Source organism: Mesoplodon bidens, assembly GCF_964165515.1.
Source record: "Mesoplodon bidens genome assembly, chromosome: 11".
NCBI classification, from domain to species: Eukaryota; Metazoa; Chordata; class Mammalia; order Artiodactyla; family Ziphiidae; genus Mesoplodon; species Mesoplodon bidens.
Genome location: NC_138167.1, coordinates 2,488,195 through 2,511,393, shown reverse-complemented (window position 1 = coordinate 2,511,393; position 23,199 = coordinate 2,488,195). Strand labels below are relative to the sequence as shown.

Genomic DNA, 23,199 nt, shown 5'->3' with positions numbered 1-23,199 from the left:
TGCCTCTGTGTAATCATTTGGGGTGGGCTTTTCTGAGGGTGGGGTGGGTGGTGGATGGGTAGGCAGACATTACCCAGGGGCTCCATTTGAACTTGGCCCTCCAGCTGCGGACCTGCTGCTGGAGCCTCCTACAGACATTGGTAAATTGCGGTAGAAATAAGATTAAGGGAGCGGGCTTCCCTACCTGAAAACGCTTCACCACTCTTCCGGCTTGGAAGAGTTGTCTGCAGTCCTCAGGGCTGGGGGAGCTCCCAGGATATTATAATCTGGTTCAAAATGAGCTGAAAGTGAGTCCTACAGCCCCACCTCCTTCAGGAAGTCTTCCTTAACTGATCTAATAAACAGAGTTTCTCATCGCCTCTTCCCCTACTTCCCACCCCGGGCTGAGCACACTCCAGTCCTTGCTAATGATGAAATTAATTCTTCATTCCTGTGGCTTAAAAGTGCTTGTTTTCTTCTCTGCATAAGTATATGCTTACGGCATCTGTATTCTTTCTTTCTTTCACTTAACAAATATTTATCGATTAGCTGCTGTGTGACAGTTACTGTGCCAGGTACCAGGGTACAGCAGTGAGCAAAAAACCCCACATCCCTTCAGGAAGCTTATAGACAAAAAAATAAACAACATAAGAATGAAAACATAGAGTACATCTGATGGGATAAGTGCTCTGGGGAGAAATAAAACAGAGCAAGGGGGCCTGGGAATAAAGGGATTTGCAATTTCAGACAGGGTGCCCTGGGCAGGCCTCCTGGAGAGCTAAGAGAGCACCTGAGAAATGCCCTGGAGGAGGGGTCCTGTGCCATCTGGGGGAGGAGCTTTCCTGGCCGAGGCAGGCGCAGCACAGAGGTGAGGGAGGGAGCCTGTCTAGTTGTTCAGGTAAGACAGGAGCAGAGGGAGCGCAGGGAGAGTGGTCTGAGGTGGGTCAGAGACTTTGGTGGGGTGGAGGGAGGGTGGGAGCGTGCAGGGCTGCAGCAGATCTTGTAAGAGGTTCCCACCTGCTATTTCCAAATCCACCAGGCAGTGTTTGGAAGCGCATAGGGACGCTTTAGCTGTCGCAGTGGCTGGCAGGTTTACGGGGGGGGGGGCGGGGGGGGAAGCATTGCTCTGCTGGCATTTAGTGGGCAAAGGCTACAGCAAACACCCTCTAGTGCTCAGGACCATTCCCGCAAGGAAGAATTTTCCTGCCCCAAATGCCAGCGTTTCTTGTTGAGAAACACTGATAGGGCCTTGGAACCTATTGTGAAGAGTTTGGCTTCCACATTAAGAAAAACTGGAAGCCAGTGGACGGTTTTAAGCAGAGAATGCTTCAAAGGGACCTCGGCTGCTGGGTTGAGAATAGACTTGAGGAAGAAGAAAGCCAGCCGGCAGCAGGGAGATAAGGTAGGAAGTGGTTGCGAAGTCCAGGTACGAGACGGAAGCAGCTTGGACGAGAGGCCATGGCAGCAAGTGGGGATAAACAGTCAACCCAGCAGGGCTTCCTGCGGGATTAATGTGGGTGTGAGAGGAAGAGGAGTTGAGGCTGAGCCCAAGAGTTTGGACTGAAGTTACTGGAAGGATGAGATGGGGACATCTGAGGGGGTAAAGGTTTAGCCACGCTAAGCTGGGGATGCCTGTGAGACGTGCACTGGAGAGGACTGGCAGCTCTTTGGATGGACTGGAGATAAAAATTTGGGAGGGCTTTTAAAGCCTCAAGGCTGGATGACACCACCAAGGAGTGAGAAAAGAAGACCACAGAGGGCCGGTGTGGAGCCTTGGAGCACGCCGGTGTCCAGAGGTGGGGATGGGAGCTAAGAAAGAACAGCCAAAGAGGGAGCAGCAGACAGCTGGAGAACCACGTGGTGTCCCAGCGAAGAGGGGTCTCAGTGAGGACGGTGCAGCAGAGTCACCTCCTGGAGAGGGTGAGCAGGGAGGAGAGTCCATTGTGCAGCACAGAGGTCATTGGTGACCCTGAAAAGCACAGCTTGGGTAGAGCAAGGGGCAGGGCGGAAGCTTGATTGGTGTGGGTTTAAGAGAGAAGGGAAAAGAGATTTAGACAAATCAACCTCGGGTAAAGTGTGGACCTTGACTAGGTCCTAATTCAAATGAAGCAACTGTGAAAAGACATGTTTAAGGCCATCAGGGAAATTTGAACACAGATATTGGAAGTATGGTTACTTTAGTTAGCTATAATAATGATGCTGTGATATCTTTTCAAAGTTCTTACCTGTTTAGAGGTACATTCTGGGTGAAATGGTATTATTTCTGGGGTACACTTTACAATACTCCAGCAAAAAAGATGGGGGTAGAAGACTGGCAAAAATGTATGTTTGAAATTTCTATAAAAGGAAGTTTAGAAGGTGACAGAATGGGAGGGGCTGCAGAAAGTGAGTGTAGAAAACTCTTCGGTGAATTTTGCTGGAAAGAAGAGGAAAGAAATGGGGTGGTTCCTGGAGGGGGGAGAGGGTTCCAGACAGAAGAGTGTTCTTGAAGGTGGGAGCAACGGTGGCATGTTTGTCTCAGCCAACTGCGGGGACTGGCCGTCCACAGGAAAGGCCCTACGCTGGACGCTGCAGGGAGACTAAGGAACACGGCCTCACTGCCTGGAGGAAAGTAATAATAATTTAATGAAAGCTAATTTTTTATCTTGCACTCACTGTGGGCTGGGCATTGTGTTAAGTGCCTTACAAACTTTATCTCAATGTATGTCTCAAGAACTTCTTTTTCTTGTTAATTTTTATTGGAGTATAGTTGCTTTACAATATTGTGTTTCTACTGTACAGCAAAGTGAATCAGTTCTACGTATACATATATCCCCTCTTTTTTGGATTTCCTTCTTGTTTAGGTCACCACAGAGCACTGAGTGGAATTCCCTGTGCTCTACAGTAGGTTCTCATTAGTTATCTGTTTTATACATAGTATCAATAGATATATATCGATCCCAATCTCCCAGTTCATCCCACCCTGCCCCTTTCCCCCTTGGTATCCATGTGTTTGTTCTCTGTGTCTGTGTCTCTATTTCTGCTTTGTAAATAAGATCGTCTATACCAATTTTTCAGATTCCCCATGCATGCGTTAATATACGATATTTGTTTTTCTCTTTCTGACTTACTTCACTCTGTAGGACACTCTGTCTCAATAACTTCTACGGTTGGGGGGTGAGGCACAAGAGGGTCAGGAACTGCCGCCGCCCCCCACCTCATTCAAGCAACCACCGTGAGTCAGCGTCCAGATTCAAACCCAGGGGTGTGATTCTGGGGTCATCGCTCTCAGCCTCTCTCCTCCTGCAGACGATTGCAGGAACAATTGCAGGAACATGCGTCCAAATGGCCTCCGCCCTGGAGCCTGTCATTCAGGAGGAGGTTAAGGGAAGGAGGGAAGCCACACCTACTCTAAAGGAAGCTCTCAGGATTCCGACGCAGCTCCCCACTCAAGGACCATCAGAATAGATCAGCCTGAATCGGCTCGCTGGGGGCTGGGAAAAAAAATGAAAATATGTTGAGCTGATGAGCTGAGCTGTACGGGAGAAAGGAATGTGGAGAGAGGGAAGCTGAGCATATTACTGTTATTTAGGGATGAAGATTTTATTTAGGCTACTCAAGGGCCGGAGTCCTATCTGTACATCCATTTAACAAGTAGTTATTGAGCACCTACTGCCTGTCAGGCTCTGCTGTAGGTGCTGGGGATTCACAGCGAACAAGTCAGACAAAGACTCGGCCATCTTGGAGCTCACATTCAAGAGGAGAAGACAGACATTATACCAGAAAAGTGACCCAGGGATATATACACTCATAAGGACTCTAAGGAAGAATAAGGGGGTGACTGGGAGGAGGGAGCTTGATAGGCAAGACCTCACTTAGGCGGTGACATCTGAGCAGAGAAATAAAGTGAAGGACAGAGTCATGGGAAGACCTGAGGGAAAAACATTCTGTGCAAATGTCCTGGGGCTGGAAGAAACACATGTTCAAAGAATAGGAGGGAAAGGTGGAGAGAGAGAGAGAGGGTCCTCCAGAGGGGTTTGTGGGGTGGAAGTTGTTTGGGTGGCGGTTTTGAGCAGGGAGCAATGTGATCCACCCCTGCAGGAAAGTCAGGGGGCTCAAGGGGCAGAAAAGGGAGAGCAGCTTGCAGAGAGAGCCCCGCAGTGCAACCCACAACCATTTGATCTTCACTCATTTATTCTGTCTTTCTTTCAACATCCACGTACTAATTTCTGCTGTGCACTAGGCATTTATGTATGTCTTCTAATCTCATTTTCTCCATACAATCCTAATGGAAAGGTATTATCCCCATTTCACAGATGTGATAAGTGAGGCAAGTGGGAGGCTATCAAACCAAAAAGCTTCTGCACAGCATGGAAACCATCAACAAAATGAAAAGGCAACATTCCGAATGGGAGAAAATATTTGCAAATCCTATACTGATAAGAGGTTAATATTCAAAATATGTAAAGAACTCATACAACCCAATAGCAAAAAATAAACGATCTGATTAAAAACTGGGCAGAAGGGACTTCCCTGGTGGTCCAGTGGTAAAGAATTCGCCTTCCAATGCAGGGGATGTGGGTTTGACCCCTGGTCGGGGAACTAAGATCCCACATGCTGCGGGGCAACTAAGCCCGCCTGACACAACTACTGAGCTCTTGTGCGTCAACTAGAGAGGCTGCGTACGGCAAACTACAGAGCCCATGTACTCTGGAACCCGCGTGCCACAACTAGAGAGAAGCCCGCATGCTGCGACGAAGAGCCCATGCGCCACAACGATAAAACGATCCCGCGTGCCTCAACGAAGGTCCAGGGTGCCACAACTAAGACCCAACGCATCAAAAGAAAAAAAATAAAAGGGCAGAAGACCTGAATAGACATTTTTCCAAAGAAGACAAACAGACTGACCAATAGACACATGAGAAGATGCTCAACATCACTGATCATCAGGGAAATGAAAATCAAAACCACAATGAGATGCCACGTCACACCTGTTAAAATGGTCTTCATCAAAAGGACAAGAAATAAGTGCTGGTGAGGATGTGGAGAAAAGGGAACCCTCTTGCAGTGTTGGTGGGAAGGTAAATTGGTGCAGCCACTATGGAGAACAGTATGGAGGTTCCTCAGAAAATTAAAGATACAGCTACCATATGACTGAGTAATTCCACTTTAGAGTATTTATCCAAAGAAAGCGAAAGCAGGATCTGGAAGAGTTATCTGCCCTCCCGTGTTCATTGCCCCACTATTTACAATAGCCAAGTTATGGAAACAACCTAAATGTCCATCAATGGGTGAATGGATAAAGATGTGAGATATATATATTCCACACAGTGGAATATTATTCAGCCACGAGAAAGAAGGAAATCCTGCCTTTTGTGACAACATGGACAGACTTGAGGGCGTTATGCTAACAAAATAAGCCAGACAGAGAAAGACAAATGCTGCATGGTATTACTTGTATGTGACTCTTAAAAAGAAAAAAACGTCAAACTCATAGAAACAGAATGTAGAAAAGTGGTTGCCAGGGGCTGGGGGTGGGATGGGAGAAATAGTGACAGGCTGGTGAAAGGGTACAAACTTTCAGCTGTGAGATGAATAAGGTCTGAGAAGCTGATGTAAGGCATAGTTGATAACGTTGTGTTGCATCACTGAAAAAAAAAAAAGAATGCACTAGACCCAAGCAGACTCTGCCCTCAGCCCAGCAAACATTGAACAGGTAATCAGTGGCCAGTCCGGTGCATGGGATAGGGATGCGGACACCCAAGATGTGGAGTTTGCCGTTTGATTGGGAAATAGAGCATCTCGTTCAAGAATGGAGCGACCGGGGCTTCCCTGGTGGCGCAGTGGTTGAGAATCTGCCTGCTAATGCAGGGGACACGGGTTCGAGCCCTGGTCTGGGAGGATCCCACATGCCGCGGAGCAACTAGGCCCGTGAGCCACGACTACTGAGCCTGCGCGTCTGGAGCCTGTGCTCCGCAACAAGAGGCCGCGATAGTGAGAGGCCCGCGCACCGCGATGAAGAGTGGCCCCTGCTTGCCACAACTAGAGAAAGCCCTCGCACAGAAACGAAGACGCAACACAGCAAAAATAAATAAATTAACTAATAAAAACTCCTACCCCCAACATCTTCTTTAAAAAAAAAGAAAGAAAAGAATGGAGTGACCTCTAGTTACTACGACCGTGGGCTGTGAGCTGAACATTTTCTCGTTTAGCTAATTCTAAAGGCACTCAGGCTTCCTGTTCGGTCCGCCCCATGCCCCAGCCTCTGCCTTACCTGTGAAATGGGGGGCAGCATCTCTGCCTCTCCAGTCCGTTGTGTTGTGTGTGTGGCCGGGGGTTCCTGGCAGGCAGTGTGGACACGATGCCTAGACAGACAGGCAGGCCGTTGAGCGTCCGCTGTCTTCTGGGCTCCATGGGCGACTCTGAATGAGGAGGAGAGACGGTTTTCCTGTTGGGGATGGGATGCCTCGATGCCCTCTTCAGGAAATGTGAAAAGGAGATGGGGTTGCTGTTTGCAGTTTGAATTAGGTGGAAAATTTGCAAAACCCGCACATAAGTGAGTCCAAGCCGCTTCCTCTCTCTCCGCAGAGGCCCCTCGGATGTGCCATGTGAGTAAGGGCCATGAGAGTGTCCACCTGGCAGGGGTACTGGGTGTGGAAGACCTGTAGCCATTCCACTGAAATCAGATTCAGAGACTGGTCTCTCCCTGAAGCGGCTTACAGTCTAGTGAGGAGGGAAATGCCCACAGTCCACAGGTGAGAGCTGTTATGAACCAGCCCAAGACCTGGTGTCTGAAAACCACCCCGGGTCAGAAAGCAGCAACAGCATCTGTCTGCGCAGAAATCTCTTGCCGAGTCGGCTCTTCTGTGCGTGGCAGTGGTTGGCCGGGCCTGACTGCCCTGGAAAGCTCACTTTCAGGGTGCTCACGAGCACTGCCTGGCCGGCTGCTATTGGCGTCGGCCCCGTTCCTCTCCATGGATTCCTCCCTGTAGGGTCCCTCCGATCACCACGAAAACCACCGGGCAGACCACTTCCCTGGAAGCCAGGGGCTGGGGTGTTTCAAGAAGGAAGGCTGGGGCTTCCCTGGTGGTGCAGTGATTGAGAGTCCGCCTGCCGATGCAGGGGACACAGGTTTGCGCCCCGGTCCGGGAAGATCCCACATGCCGCGGAGTGGCTGGGCCCGTGAGCCATGGCCGCTGAGCCTGCGCATCCGGAGCCTGTGCTCCGCAAGGGGAGGGGCCACAGCGGTGAGAGGCCCGCGTACCGCAAAAAATAAAATAAAATAAAATAAGGAAGGTTGGGTTGGGAAAAATTGAGTCAATGAGGAACGGAGAAGGTCCCGCTGGATTGGCAACCGGATCGCTGGGGGACTCCCTGGGGGGCTCCCTGGGGAAAGCTCTGTTAGGGCTCCTGGGAGGAGGCGCGTCCCAGCAGGTTGGCAGGAGATCAAGGTGAAAGGAAGCACCTGCAAGCAGACAGCTCTTCCTGGGAGGCAGCTGTAGGGAAACATAGTGTTTCTAGGATGAGAGATTTGATGAGCAAAAGCCTGTGCCAACGACAGCACAGAAGACCAGCGGGGGAGGAGAGGGCCTGAAGATGGGGCTTGGAGAGGAGGGAGCACCCCTTTCCTGAGATGGAAGTGAGAGAGGCAAGGGTGGCCGAAGGGGGACATTAATAACAGCTGACACAGGGACTTCCCTGGCGGTCCAGTGGATAAGACTCCACGCTCCCAATGCAGGGGGCCTGGGTTTGATCCCTGGTCAGGGAACTAGATCCCGCATGCATGCCACAACTAAGAGTCTGTATGCCACAACTAAAAAGGATCCTGCATGCCGCAACTAAGACCCGGCACAACCAAAATAAATAAATATTTTAAAAAAAGGAAAAAAAAACAGCTGACACTTATTATTAAGCACTTACTGTGTGCCAAGTTCTATTGTAAGTGCCTTGTGTGTCTTAACTCATTTCACCCTCAAAACGCTTTAGAGAAGTTCTATTGTTAACCCCATTTATAGATGAGGAAACCAAGGCAAGGCTGTACCAAGGAGTTAGGCAGGATGACGCAAGGAGTCTTGCTCCAGGCAGTGAGAAAAGGAGGGCTGGGGTGGGCCGCCGCTGGGAGGGCGGCCAGCAGCTCCTCTCCAAGCCCACTGCAATCGATCGGAGAGATGGAGCAGCCTTAGTAATCGCAGGAGGAGGGCTTTTACTTAGAAGAATACTTTCCCAGTTGTTGCTTTTTTTTATAAATTTATTTATTTTGGCTGCATTGGGTCTTCGTTGCTGCACGTGGGCTTTCTCTAGTTGCCGTGAGCGGGGCCTACTCTTTGTTGTGGTGCGCGGGCTTCTCATCACGGTGGCTTCTGTTGTTGCGAAGCCTGGGCTCTAGGCGCATGGGCTTCAGTAGTTGTGGCTCGTGGGCTTAGTTGCTCCGCGGCATGTGGGATCTTCCCGGACCAGGGCTCAAACCCGTGTCCCCTGCATTGGCAGGCGGATTCTTAACCACTGCACCACCAGGGAAGTCCCTCCCAGTTGTTTTTTTAAAACAAGGAAACTTATTCCCCCAGCCCCCAAATCAAACCCAATGGGCGTCTCTAACACATAATCAGACCAAATCAGAGCTGCACTGGTTGAAGTGGAAGGTCCATGCCCTGCCTTCTCCACTTGCCTCCTCACCTCAGGCGGGGGCCCTGGGGCAGCCGCGGGGGGCCCTGAGGTTTCTCAGGGCACAGGAGAGAAGCACAGCGTTTCCGCAAGACCAGACTTGTTCATATGGACGTTCAAAGAGCCAGCAGCGTGTTTTCAGGGGAAACCTCTCTGGAAAGGAGAGGCAGGCAGCTCTTTTCCCAGACTCTGTAACCCCTATTCCTTGGTGGTGGGGATGTGCACTAGATGACTTTTAAAGCTCTCCCAAAGGAGACTGAGCAGAGAAGGAAGGAGAAGCAAAGCCTGGTGAGACGGAGGCCCATCCGAGCTTTCAGCCTTCGTCAGGCTCGGGGCAGAACACTGGAGCCCGCGGGCCTACCAGACCAGGGTGACATTTCTGTAGCTTTTTGCCCCTGGCTGCTGGGGCATCCATCACTTGCCTTATTAAGACCTTTCCAAAGCTTTCTGAGGAGGACTGTGCAGTTGCCGATGGCACCAAGGAGCAAAGGAAGTCCACCCCTTCCTCCTCGGCCCCGGGGCCTGCAGGGGGTGGGGGGAGGAGGGAGGAGGGGGAGGGGAGGAGGGGGAGGGGTGATGGGCCTGGTAGGTCTCTGATGGCAGCAGAGCTGGGGCTGCGGAGTCCCTCGTTGGCTCAGACTGATACCAGTAATAGTCATTATAAAATTGTGCATCTGTGCAGGGCTTATTAGGTTTCTCCCAAGGCAGTTTCACATTCAAAGTCTTACTAAATCCCCATAACTCAGTGAGATAAACAGGACAGGGATAAGAGCCTTGTTTACAGCGACTTGACCTTCCCCAGGGCCAGCCGCGTGGAGAGGGGGCTGGGTCTCCAACCCCAGCTCCACACTGTTGCTATGGCCCTTCCTGGAACCCTCAGCCCCAGGCCCAGGGCCAGCATTTCCCCAGCTCTCCTGCCCCACCCCCAACTTTCTCATTGTCCTGCTTTCTAGCCCCTGGACTCCTTTGGCTCAGTTACGCGCCACCTTGTCTCTGAAAATCCAAGCTAGCAGTTGAAGGGAAGGAAAGGAAAAAGTTGGTGTTTTTTCCTGCTGCGTGGAGGGGGGTTAATAATTAGGTGATCCGGGGCATTGGGAGAAGGGAAGTTAGAAATTATTCTCAAGACTCTTGATGAAGTATCAAGAAGTGAGAAGGGGGAGAAAATATTGTGCTCTTACAAAAATCAGCCATATTGGGCTTCCCTGGTGGCGCAGTGGTTGAGAGTCCGCCTGCCGATGCAGGGGACGCGGGTTCGTGCCCCGGTCCGGGAAGACCCACATGCCGCAGAGCAGCTGGGCCCGTGAGCCATGGCCGCTGAGCCTGCGCGTCCGGAGCCTGTGCTCCGCAACGGGAGAGGCCACAACAGTGAGAGGCCCACGTAACGCAAAAAAAAAAAAAAAAAAAAAAGTATACAGTCAAGGTCATTGTGCAGAAGGAGGGGAGGAAACCTGAGCCCAGGTGACAAACCGGGAAAGGAGCCGAGGGGCAGGCCAAAGGCGTCACCAAGGAGAGTCCATGGGACTTAGGAGGATTTGCAACCTCTTGAATCAGTAGCAAAATCCTACTACAAATCTCATCTTTTATTGCTGTCTAGTGAGCTGTTCTATACCCTCTGTATTGTTTTTCCTGAAATACACTTCACCCACTGCATCACCGCATGCCTCATCACTTCCTCTCAACTACTCAGCTGTGTTGACGGCCGAGCAGTGGAATCCTGAGTCTCAAACTAAATAGACACGTGGGAAATTGTAGGTGCACAGCCTCCCGTGGCTCGGAGCCTGGCCTGGCTACAGCCTCATTAGCTCCTGGCAGCTCTCGGTGTTTCTTCTCCCTGCAGCCAGCTGGCCTCTGAGGTCTCTGCCCTTCCCCAGGCAGCACCACCACTCTCTTCTCCGCTTCCTGGCTCTTTCAGAGTAAGAAACGGGGTCCTCTTCCAGATGAACCCCAGCTTCTCCTCTTCCTTCAGGCCCACGCTGACTCCTTGGAAGAGCCTTACCCCCCATCTTGCTTGGGTGATGCCCTGAAATGCCCCGATGGCCTGCTCCTCTCATCCCCTGAGAACTCCATGCTCCTTCCCAGCCCAGCGTGGCAGCAAGACCAGGGATAAGCCACACACTGAAACCCTCATTCTGGGTCCGGACTGCCCCGCTCTAGGGTCAGCACAACCACCCACAATCCAGCCACCCCATCAGCACTCATCAACTCGGGGCACCTGGGATCGTTAAAGCCAGGGAGGACCGAGTTCTGCTTAAAGTCAGGGGCCCTGGGGTTACGTACCCGAGAAATAAGCTTTCAGCCTGGATACCATACGCCTCCCTCCTTTGATTCCAAGAGCCCAGGACTGAGAATGGGTCGTGTTCTTTTTTTCAGAGGGGCCCCCTTCCATTGCCAACTTGCTGGGGCTGCTCAGTTCCAGATCTCCGAGGGCCACGGCCTTGGGCTGCGAACTGCACAGACCGCGAGGTGAATGATGCAGCATGGCAGCTCCGGGAAGGCCCCTCCTGGGCTCCTGCTCTGGGCTGGGTTGGGGGCTGTAGGATTCCAAGGTCTGGCTCACGTTCCTGGCTCACCTTGAAGGGTGCCCCTCACCCCAAAGCGCAGCGGTTGCACTCAGGCCTGTGAGCACAGGCTTTCCTCCTTTCTTTACTTCCCCAGCAGCGAGGGGAAACAGGCCTGCCTCTAAGTCCTCCACCTGAATGCCCAGCATCTTCGGAATTCGCTTCACCTGCTGAGCCTCAGTTTCCACCACAATGAAACGGGGATGCAGGGATGTGGCAGGTTGCCATCTTCCCTGTCGATGAATTAGGTACCAAGGGCAGAGGTCTGAGAAGCCGGTTCTGAGAGCAGCAGGTTCTTGCTACGTGGAGGGGACGTTTTCTGCCTCTCGGTGCTCACAAAATGCAGCACTGGCTGCCTTCAGGCGTGCAGAGAGCACCCTTCGTGGGGAAAAATTCTTCCTTTCTTTCTGTCATTTGAGCTGATGAAATTAAAGCCTGGGTCAGAAAAGTGAATGAATAAAACGTTCGCTCGTATGACCCTTACCTTTATGATGTGCTTTGTACATTCACTGTTGTCTCTGCTCCCCTGAAAGCCCTGCCAAGTGAAGGACTCACTATTATCCTACTGGTGAGAAAACGGAGGCTTCGGGAGATAAAGGACTTGACGAAACTACACAGGGGTTGTGGTCCGCTTGTGGAGGGCTGATGAACCCAGCACAGATCCCAGCACCTTATCGGGGCTGGGCTGGGGGCAAGGCCTCAGGCCAGCTGTCCTGGGCTCTGCGGACAGGCCTCCTGCCTCGCATCTGGACAGGCTGTGATGGGTGGTGGCAGTTAGTTATCACGTCTCAGTTTTCTCTGGTCTGTGACAGTTTCTGTCTCTTTGTGGATTTCAAGACCTTGACAGTTTTGAGGAGGACTGGTCAGATATTTTGTAGAATGTCCTCGATTTGGGTTTGTCTGATGCTCTCCCACGTTTGGAATGGGTTATAGGTTTGGGGGAAGGATACCACAGAGGTGACGTGTGCCTTCCCCTCACTGCTCCACTTTTTTCTTCCAATTTTATCTCTAACGGGAATGAATTCTTGGGGTTCCTCTGTGTGGGTTCTCCTCTGAGGTGGAGGGAAGGGAGATCTGGGGCTGACTTAAGCTAAGACCTGCCCAGATCAGGCACTTGGACGGTGACCTTGGGCAGGGCAGGGGGCCAGGGTGGTCAGAGGTGGGTAGCATGAAATTAATCCCAGAAGGAGGCACCGAGGGGGGTGTCTATTAGGAAGCCCCTGGCCCAGGCTGAGAAGGCCCATGGGCAGGAGGTGGATAGAGAGGAAACAGGGGAGGGGCTGAAGGCAAACTCCTTCTCCCAGCTGGACTGTCCTGAGGGACCCCATCAGTAGGAACCCCAAAAGAGACTGCGACCCCCAATACACTGCCAGCCCGAGCCTGAGGTGTGGAAGGACTTGGAGACATCCAGGCTTATGTCTCCCATTGCACGTGCCAACGCAGCCGCGTCTGGTGACCTGGGAGGACCACGTGGAACCTGCCTCAATGCTGCTCAGGGGAGCGGCTCCCAGCCCTGGGAGGTTGATCAGAACAGAGCCCTTTCGGGTCTGACTTTCTCTGACTTCATGCTGGTGACTGCTTGCCAAAGGGGAGAAGGCAGGAGGTCAAGATAGCTTTATCCAAAAGTAATTTCAGGGGAGTTCCCTGGCGGTCCAGTGGTTAGGACTCCACGTTCTCACTGCCAGGGTCCGGGTTCCATCCCTGGTCGCGGAACTAAGATTCCACGAGTCGCACAGCACAGACAAAAAAACCAAACCAAAACAACAACAACAAAAATAATTCCCGTGTTAAGTCTCAAGGTGGCTCAAGACAGGTATTAGAATCCCAGCCTCGCAGCAACGGAAGGACCTTGGAAATTGTGTAGTCGAACGGCTCTCAATTCTGGCTGCCCTTAGAAAAATCACCCGGGAGCTTATAAAATGTCCTGCTTCCCCTGACCCAGGCCAGCCCAAGTGAATCCGTAATTTAAAAAATCTCCTGGAGAGATTAGTAAGCAGCTGGGGCTGGGAATCACTCCTGTGGTTCATTAGTAAATAAGCTGAAACCCAGAAAAGGTGAACCAGGTATCACAACCCGAGCCACCTGTAGCGATGGCCCCAGAACCCGGATCTCCACCTTCCGGTCGGCTTCTTCACCCACATCAGACAAATCTCTCATCGAGCCGGCAACTCTAAGGCCTCTATGAGTGCTTTGCATCTCTGCATATGATTAGCTTAAAACTGTTCACTGCGTGCAATTCTGCGCATCTTGGATGAATAGACCTAGTTCCGCCTCGCTGGTCGGACTCAGTGGGGGAAAGGGTTACAGAGGGCTAACCGTGATAATGACAAAAGATACAGTCAAATAAATGTTACGTCACATGCAGGAGCCTGCTGCAGGGATCGGGGCGCAGAAGTAGAAGAGGTCAGGGGGCTGCAAACAGGAGGCAGTGTTTGCACTGACTCAGTGCTGTGCGTCCTCCCCTGGGTAGTGTTTGCGACCTTGGTGTTACCCAGGGGCAAGGTGTTGGGGCAGGAGCGCCTTGGGGTCAGAGGGTGCTGACCTTCTTCCTCTGCTCTGCCCTCAGGAATGAGACCGTGCTGCACCAGTTCTGCTGCCCAGCCGCTGACGCCGAGCAGAAGCCCGCCTGCTCCGACCTGTCCTCCCAAAGGTGGGAATAATTGCCGGACGGTCCTCCCTTCCCCACCCCCACTGTCCTTCCCCCTCCAAGCAGAGCACACACCGGGGCCCTACTCGGCCTCTTCCTCCCGAGTCTCGTGGGTTTTTTGTCTGGTTTTACCTCCTCCCTCGTATTTCCATCTCTCCATCTTTCCTCTGGACCCCAGATGAGCCGTTCCCGATTTTTAGGTCATGATACCCTGCTGGGCAAATCCCAAACCTATGCTCCTTCCCACTAAGCAGCCTGTAAAAAAAATCACCTTTTTAAACATCAGGGGAAATTAGCTTGATTCTATCTATACGTCTCACGCGGTGGGTTGTCTGGCACCCGAAGGTGCCCCATCAGTAATAGTACCCATCCTGCCTCTCATATCCAAGATTTGCATTTTTCTCTCTAATCTTTCTCCTTCCACAAAGGAGCCAAGGTAACTTTGATTTGAGGTTTGTCATACTCCGCTGGGTTTGCCGGCCACCTGGGAAGGGAGGGGGCCCACTGAGAAGTCAGGTCTGGAGTCCCATCCCAGGCTCTCCCCGCTGCCCCGTTCTGCATCGTTCGCCCAGCCTCTTCCTTCCCCACAGGCTCTCGCCATCGCTTTCCTGCTTCCCCTCCCCTCCATCGTCCACCCCCTCTGTCCCTCCCCCTCTCCTCCTCCCCAGCATCGCGTCCTCTCCCCCATCTCTGTGCTGCTCACACTTTGTCCACATGTTTTCCATCTCAGTTCAGTGCATTTCTCTTTTCTTTCCTTGTTCTTTACCTCCCTGGGGGTCAGGATACTCGGAGTCCAGCCTGAAACGCACCCCACCTGCAGTCTCCTCTTGTTGGAATGAACTTGGGCAAGTCCCTGGATGCCCCTGGGCCCCACTTTCCCCATCTGTACGATGGAGGGGCTGGTCTATGCAGGGAGCAGCATGACTTCCCATCTCACCGAGGCTTCTGGGCTGCTCAGAGCCTGGACGGGCTTTAGGACCCGTCTCACGGGAGGGCAGCAGAAGGTCCAGAGCCGCGAGCACCCTGGCCTGGACGTGCTGCACTAAGGGCCACATCCAGGTTTAAGCCTCAGCGATGCCACGATCCCTCCATTCCTTGGGAAGTAACTGGGCAGACATCAGAGATGGTAGCCAGTGGGCTTGGGGATGGAAAACCTCCCCCGAAAGGTGTTACTGCTTGTTTTCCCTCAAAGGGAGTCCCAGCGGATTGGGAGACGCAGGACTCTGGGGAGGGAATGGTGGGAGTGGAGCCAAAATAAGGGGCCCACCCTGGGGATCCAGGACCGCAGGAGGCACGACCACATCGGGGGAAAGAAGGCAAGGGGAGGGCCAGTGCTGGCCGATGCCCAGAGGTCTCGGTGCCGAGCTCTGTGCCCAGGACCTAAGGAGAGTGAGGCCACCTGGATCTCGAGGGGCTCCCCATCCAGGGGCATGCGATGCCCCCGAGTTGAAAATGGCCCTCCTGGAAACGGGAAGGAAGAAGAGAAACGGGAGAGAGAGACGGTGGGAGAGGAAAGGAAAGAGGGCAGAGAGTGAGAGAGAGGCCCAGGGTGATGGGGAGCAAGGGGTGGGAGGGCCTTGCCCCGTCCCCTGAGCGGTCACTCTCAGACACAGGAGAGGCTTCCTCCTAGAAATGTACTCCTCGGCAGGGAGGAGAAGAGGGGGGCTGTCTTCTCTGTCCCCTGCCCAGCAGGCCACCTCAGTCCCGTCCACCTCCACTGCTGCCCCCCAAGCACCGGCATCAGGTGAGGGTGGATAACAGGGCACCCCCAAGAGGCTCGCGCCTGGCAGGCGCTCGGGACGGAAATCCTCCCTTGGGTCCCCCATGCCCCTTCCTCTCTGTCCCGCTCACCCTTCCCTCTTTTTCTCCAACTGCCTGGCCTCCTACCCCGAAGCCCCGAGTCCTGCTCGGAGGCGGTGGGAGGACCTGGTACTGGAGACAGGGGTGGTGTACTGGGGCGGGGCGGGGCACTGCCCGTTCATGGGGGCCGGGGGCCAGGGGAGCGGGCTTCTTATACATCTATTATCAGTTTCCCATGGGGGGGCAGTGATGCTGGGAGGGAGGGTGGGAGGTGGGAGATTCTCTTGGTCCCCGAGGGCCTGTGACACTGCCCCCTGCCGCCCTCCGTCTACGCAGTCCAGACCCTCAGTCGCTGTCTACTTCTGTTCCCAGTTATCCCAAGTCGTCCCATCTGTCTGGCTTGGAGTGTGTTTCTGTCTGTCTGTCTGTTCGTCTGTCTGATGTCAGCGTCTCAGCTTCTCTGAGAGGAGCCCCCTGGGTGCATTCGGACGTCCAATAGTCTGCGTGTCAGTCAGTCTGTCTGTTCTTGGCTTCCTGGGGGGATTCCACCCCCAGATAAGCTTTCTCCCTTCAGACTCCCAACATCCCTGCTCCCAACCTGATCAGTGACCTTCCCAGCCCCTCCCTTCCCTTTGACCAGGCGTCCCGCCCCCAGAGAGCCTACCCAGTCCCTCCCCCCACCCCACCCCCGAGTCACTCTAAGGAGGTGCGAGGTCAGAGGCCTGTGTGCTGTGAGCACACGGTGGCGTGGCGGGTCGCCAGGCCCTCAGGGCCATGCTGGGGAGACCCTGGGCTGGGCTCTGAGACAAGCCAGCCCCTCCCACTGCTCAGCCTGGGCTCCCACCGGCTCAGCAGGGCCGAGATGGCCTCCTCTGGGGTTTCCAGGGATAAGCCAGGTGGTCTCTACAGGGGTCCCAGTAAGGACTGCACACCATCAGTCAGAGCTCAGGGTCGGGGTCTCTGGTGTGTGAGCGCAGGGCTGGCCACCTCCCTCCTCTGCACCTGGCCAACAGTGACCCAGGTCAGCAGAGCCTGAGGTGCCATGCCCTCCCTGTCCCCACCCAAGCTGTGGGGCTGAGCGGGAGTCCCCTTGCTGAGCCGCTGGCCTCGTCCCCGGCGGGTGGCGGCCCATCACCCCTAGCGCCTCTGTTCAGACGCACAAAGACCAGCTGCTGCAGCCTGAGGGAAACCCTCGGCCCGGGGAGACCTGGGGGTCCAGGAGAGACCCTTGCCCCTCCCAAAGCCCCAGTCCTGGGTGTGTGTGTGGCGGGGAGGGGCCAGGACGGCCTTCCCCAGCTACCCAAAGGGCAGCCCTGGGGGATGGGGTCAGGAGAAACTCTGTCTTGGGACACGGAGCCTTGGGGAGAGCTAGGGATGGGCAGTGACAGGGCCAAGGGACGGGGTGCAGCGGCGTGGTTATGGGGTTGGCAAGGTCTCTACCACCCGTGCATCGCCCCAGGCACACAACCCATGCTTCCCAGGTGACAGGCCCTCGGGTGAGAGCAGCCTCCAGGGACCACGAGTGGAGTGCATGCCTCCCGCCTCCCCTCCGCTGCCACTAATGACAGGGCTTTATTCCGGGCCACTGACCAGGCCAGTAATCACAGCCCTGCTTTCCATCCGCGGGCTCTCCTCCCTGTGGGGGTCTCAGTGACGTCGGGAACAATGACCCTGGAGCTGGCCGCTGCGTCCTGCATCTAGAGAAATAGTGGCCCATTTGTCTCCGTGGGTGGCAGAGTGGGGCCTGAGAGGAGGAAGACTGGCTTCTGTTAGAGTAAGGACAGGAGGTGGCGGGGGACGAGGGGTCAGGAGGGGGGCCACTGGGCAGGAAACAGAACCACCCCCAGCCCTGGGGAGGGGGAGGGTCTGGGGGGCACGCTGCGTGTTGGGTCCTTCAGCTAGGATGGAAGAGGCACTAATATTACGGAACATGCCAGGGGCGTGGTACTACGCACTCAGTACTTTATCTCGCTTCATTCCGTGTGACAGCGCTATGGCCATTTGCAGATAAGGACTGGAGCGTGGAGAGAAGTTTGGGGTCTTGACGGAGGGACCCCTGCCAACTAGTTTTGGAGCCGGAAGGTCAGCCCAGGCCAAACTCCGACAGGCAGCCGCTTTCCACGGAGCTGCCGCTAGGATTTTCTTTAGGAGCACAGGAGGAATCCTTCCAGCCGTTCCATTTGACCCTAAATAACATCTATTTTCTCTGATTATAAGTTATACTGCTAGTTGTTGGAAATGTGGTAAATGCAGAAGTATAAAGAAGAAAATAAAAATGGAAGGCAGTCATGTAGAATGAACCACTGTTAATATATTAGTGTGCAACCTGCCAGGGTTTATTTTTCTGGGCTGGGTTTTACATTTTCCCCCCAGGAAAGAAAAAACGATTTTGTAGCCTGCCCTTCCCACACAGGGCACCGCAGCCAAAGAGAGCCTGCCGCCCTGACCAGTCCCTCCTGGTGCCCCTGCCCCCATCACCTGCCAACCAGCCAGGCCGGGGGCCCTGCTTGGGACCCCTGAGGAGGGGACACCCAGCCAGGAGCGGTGTTGCAGGGAGAGCCCTGCGTCAGCAACCACCGCATCTTGTCTCTCCCCAGCGGCCGGAGGCCTGATCAATGGACCAGCCAGAGTTTACTCAGGGATCACAGAGCAATTAAATTCTCAAATCGATACAGTTTAGGCTTCAAACAGCTGGGCTCGGGGGCCACTGAGTCCTTTGCCAGCTGCATTAGTCGCATCCAGGCTCCAAGGCTGCTGGGAACCCTGCCCCACCCCCCGTGGAAGTGGGGAGGGTCATTCTGGGGCTGCAGAACTGCATGCTCTTCCCCAGAGAAGCACAGAAAGGCCTCAGCTTCCCTCGTGGCCCTGGGTGGAGGCAGGACAGGGGTGGAAGCGGGCCCACCCGGCCTGCCCGGCCCCCAGTCTCTGGGGTCCTTGCATCTTCACGCCAGGAGGGCCACAGGCAGCAGAAAGGCCAGGGGGGAGCTGTCTGGTCTCCGAGGAGACCGGAGATTCGTTTCCAGAGGTCTTTGCAGGGGTTGGGGTCCTGCACCCTGAGCCAGGGCTGTGAAGACCCCCAGGGTGTGCTGCCCTGGAGTGGAGCCCAGGAGGGAGCCCTGGGGGTTGAGGACCACCGTCCATGGTGGGCGCGGCAACCTGCCTTCATCGCAGAGCAGCGGGCGTGGGGAGGGGCTGCTCCTCCTTCTTTGGGCCTTGTGAGCAGATGTGCTCCCTGTCCTCTGAGGGTCCCCATGTCGTCACAGCAGAGTCCAGCCCGGCTGGCTCCATACCAGAGGGTGACCTCAACGGAGGTGGCAGAGGAATTTGGCCCTGGAGCTAGGGAAGTCTGTCCCCTGTCACTTTACCCCTCTGTGCTCTTTGCCCCACCTGTGTCTTCCCTGCCAGACCCTGGAGACACAAAAGACAAAACAGATGCTGTCTGGGTGGGGATGTCCCCCTAACTCAATGGGCAGCAGGAAAGCTCTGTCCTGAGCTGCTGTCTGCCATTCTGCTCTGTGGGACGTGGGACTCGTGTCTGGAACAGTCTCCTGTGTGCCTTCCTCCCAGGCCTGGCCATCCTCTGAGATGGTCTCTCCCAGGACTTAGGTGGTCACCAGAGGTACTCAGGAAACGCACCTGCCCATGGGGCGGTGCCTGGGCCACCATGTGAGCCAGGCCAGGCTGGGCCCACGTCCAGACAGCCCGCTTCCCATCAGCAGCGTGTTTGGAGCAGGTTAGAGAATCCCTCCTCCCTTGGTGTTTCTGTTATGTGTCCCTGCACCCACAAAAGGGAAGGAGAATGCTAGCTGTCATGTGCTGAGCGCTTGCTGTGTGCAATAGATACGGGCATTATTTAATTCTCACTGAAAACTCATAAAATGTTGTTATTCCATGTTACACACAAGGAAGCTGAGGCTCAGAGGTGATGAATGACTTGTCCACGGGCCGTAAACCTGGAAAATGGCACAGCTGGGACTTGAACCGGGTCTGTTACCGCTTCTATCACTGGAGACAAAAGAAGGGAGGGGTTCGCTGGCGCAGGAAGTGAAGTGTGGCCACCACCCTGCACAGACCCTCCCAGAGAACCTGGCTCGTGGTCCAGGGACCGAGAAGTCGGGCCTTTCCCTGCCACCCCCCTCCCAGCAGGAGACTCAGGCAGCCTTAGGTAAACACATCAGCACAACCAGACTGAACAGAAAAATCACCAAGAGAATATTTTTAGAGGAGAAAAGCTCTAGGCTTTATTATTTAAAGAAATAAACATGCGAGCTCCCTGGTGGTTTAGTAGTTAGGATTCTGGGCTCTCACTGCTGTGGCCCGGGTTCAGTCCCTGGTCGGGGAACTGAGATCCCACAAGCTGAGTGGCATGGCCAAAAAAAAAAGAGAGAGAGAGAAATAAACATAACTAAGATAATACTTCCAGAATAACAAAATGAAAGCTATCACAAGGATTAGCATTTATTAATGCAGAATTTCATCCAGTTTCGGAGGAAACAAATTCTTGTTCCATTTGCTGAAAACTTCTTGTTTGAATCTTTTGGATATCCTTTTTTCATTCCCAGAAAGTGTGGCCTCTCTTTGCAGGCCTAGAGCTTCTTCTAACCTCACTGTTTCCTGTGCTGTCTTGTTTTCTCCTCTGAAAGGTCATCTTTACCTGTTCATTTATCTTGTAACTGATAACACAACTATGAAAATGACATAATTCCAATAAGCATTTCTGATGGATGACAGAAAGAGTTTTAAATGCGTTTCCTCAGACCCCAAATGAGGAAAGAGTCTATAACAGAAGGGACTGCATGAGATCAGGCATTCTTCAAGAATTTACTGCCTTTGAGAGGCATTGGAATGGTTTAAGAAAAGAGGTCTTTAAAGATTACTTTTGTGAAGATTAAAAAACAAAACAAAACAGAAGAGACAGCTGTTGGTGAAAGAAGACGTGTTTTTCTGTCTGGAGCCAGGAGAAGTGTGGCGGAGCACAGAGAAGGGGTCCGTGGACTTGGAACCACAGGCCGTCAAGGTGGCAGAGAACCAGGAAGACTTGGCCCTTTACTGCCCAGACAGGAGACCCAGGAGAGGAAGTGCTTCACCCCAGGTCTCCCACTGGTGATGCTGGTGTCATGCAGAACAGGGTGGGCTCAGGCCACCTGGCAGCACTGGTGCTCCCCCCACTGCTCTAGGCCTCAGTGTCCTCAGCTAGCACATGGGTGGTGACCAGTCTAATCCCCCCAGAATGATTCTATAGGAAGGCAAGGAGCTGCCTTGGCCAGATGAGGCATCCACATCTGGCCAAGGGAACAGGAGCGTTTGCAAAACAGGATAAAGCAAAGTGGTGTGGCCTGAACAGGAGCACCTGGGCGGAGGCTCGTGGGGAGGAAGCAATGGAACCTGAGTCAGAGGAGGGCTGGGAGGATGGCTGGCCACGGGGTATCTTTCTCCACTTCACTTACTGTGAAAACACAAAAGGCAGTTTTAAAGGAGACCAGCCTCACCTCACAAGCATGACCCCACAGCCCTCGCGTGACCGCCTGTCTCGTTTCCATCCCCGTCGCCTCCCCAGGGTGCGGCCTGGGAGCTGGGCTGGGCCCCCGGGAACGAGGGAGCGTTCGGTGGCAAGCCAGCCTCAGCCTCAGCTAACTGTATGCAGCGTCTGCCAGGTGACAGGCTCCTTCCCGCCCTCCACTCCACCGATCCTCCCCATCAACCTTCAAAGTCACGAGGGTGAGAATCCCTGTGTCCAGTTTTCAGCCGAGGAAATGCTCAGGGAGGGGCAGCAACTGGCTCAGGTTCTGGAGGTGAAGACAGAGCCTGTACAGACAGAGGAGCGGCGGGGCACCTCTTTCTTGTCACTGTTTGACGGGTCAGGCCTGGGGCACCCTCCTCCCCACCCCCGCGCAGGCTGGTGGGAACTGGTGTGGGCACCGGGCTCTAAGTCTAGGCTGCAGTCTTGCAGGTTTGGAGAATCAATTAGGCATCCCTGTGGTTCTTGGATTCCAGGGGGACTGACTCACCAGAAACAAATTCATGAGAGACTGATGTATCACATTAGGATGCATTTACTAATTCGTAACAAGAAACGATTCTGGTGAACAGGAGACTCTTAATTACTGACCAATGAAGAACTCTACAATACAAGGGAATACAAAGAATTCCCTTTCTTCTCTGAGGGCGGAGAGATGAGCACCAGATTCTTGTGGGATTCCCTTCTAGGTCGGAAAGGAGCAGGGTGGGGAGGTGGGATAGGAGGGCCTGGGCTGGAAGGTGAGCCCAGGAAGCCTTCAAGGAAGCACGAGGATGCGGAGCAGCTGAGAGCACAGAGTAGCTCAAATCCAGGTTCAAGTCCTGGCTTGGCCACTTACAAACCCTCTGACCTTGGTGCAATTACTGAAGCTTTCGAATCCGCGATTTTCTTATCTGTCCAATGGGGACAACAGTAGCACTTAGCTCTTAGGGTGGTTGGGAGGATTCAACAACATGACGTGTGCAAAGGTGTCTGGTATATAGTAGGCACTCAATAAATGCTAGCTGTTTTAAAGCTGGACTTTTCAAGAGCAGAGAGGGAGACATCAGTTAAGATCCAGGAGTCTCAGGAGAAGGGTTCTAGAAACTCAGGTGTGACTGAGAAATACTTAGAGTGGGCCGACTCCTTCAGGGGATGGAGTCCCAGCAGGAGCCCCTAGTATGGCAATCAGGAGGGGACCCACTACCCTGCATCTTGCTCAGGGTCGTTGAGCTGTGCCCTTCAGGGAGAGGGTCCAGTCCCTCCTTTGGACAGCAGGCGATGGGCATGGGGGAGGGGGCCACTTTCAGATGTTTCTACTCAAGCCTAGCCCGTGACACACAGAGTTGGCTGGAGAGAGAACGAGAGAGAGAGAAGCAGGGTGGGGTGTGTGGGGGGGTGACTCAAGAACTGAGGGACCAATTTGGGGAAGAGATCAAAGAAGCTAAGAGCCCCGATGGATGACAATCAAGCAGGGCCAACAGGCCGGAGAGGAGATTTTCTAGACGTCAGGGCAGGGGAGGAAATTATTTAACCCAGCACTGGGCTGTCACGGTGCGGCTAGGATGCGATTAAGGGCAGAGACATTTTATCAGGAACATCTGCTCACCAGCCGGCAGTTTGGCTTCCTCTTAAGAGGAGGAGACAGTTTAGCCCCCGCAGGGAAAGGTTTATGGCCTGGCACTGACCCCTGCCCTGCCTGGAAGGGGGTGGCTCCCCATGCTGGGAGCTCTGGAGCTTCTGATGGTTGCTACTTATATAGGGCTTAGAGCATCTCACATACATTACTACTGCGATCCTTTCCTAGAGAGGAAAGTAAGGCCCAAGTAGGTTAGGAGACTTGCCCAAGGCCACACGCAGGTGCATGGCAGAGCCCGGCCGCGTGGCGCCGGGTCTGCGTTTGTAACTTCTACCGTGCTGTGCTGAACTGTGAGTTGGCCGACACCGCCTCGTGTGCTCCCTCCTCTCAGGGACCCCAAAGGCACTCACACCCTTGACCTGGCTGCCAGCGGCTCACAGGCTGATGCTTCTCCCGAGTCCACCTCTGCCAGCCTCACCTGGCATTTCCATGGGCTATT

General features: G+C 54.0%; 1 protein-coding gene across 1 annotated transcript in view; it reads left to right on the top strand.

Moving 5' to 3' along the window:
* Window positions 1-23,199, top strand: part of IQSEC3 (IQ motif and Sec7 domain ArfGEF 3) — a gene marked incomplete at both ends in the record, with an annotated part of 87,989 nt that overhangs the window by 12,741 nt on the left and 52,049 nt on the right. The window contains one exon of the mRNA XM_081250192.1: window positions 13,744-13,827. Coding sequence (XP_081106318.1) covers window positions 13,744-13,827 — 84 coding nt within the window. The remainder of the gene's footprint in view (window positions 1-13,743; window positions 13,828-23,199) is intronic.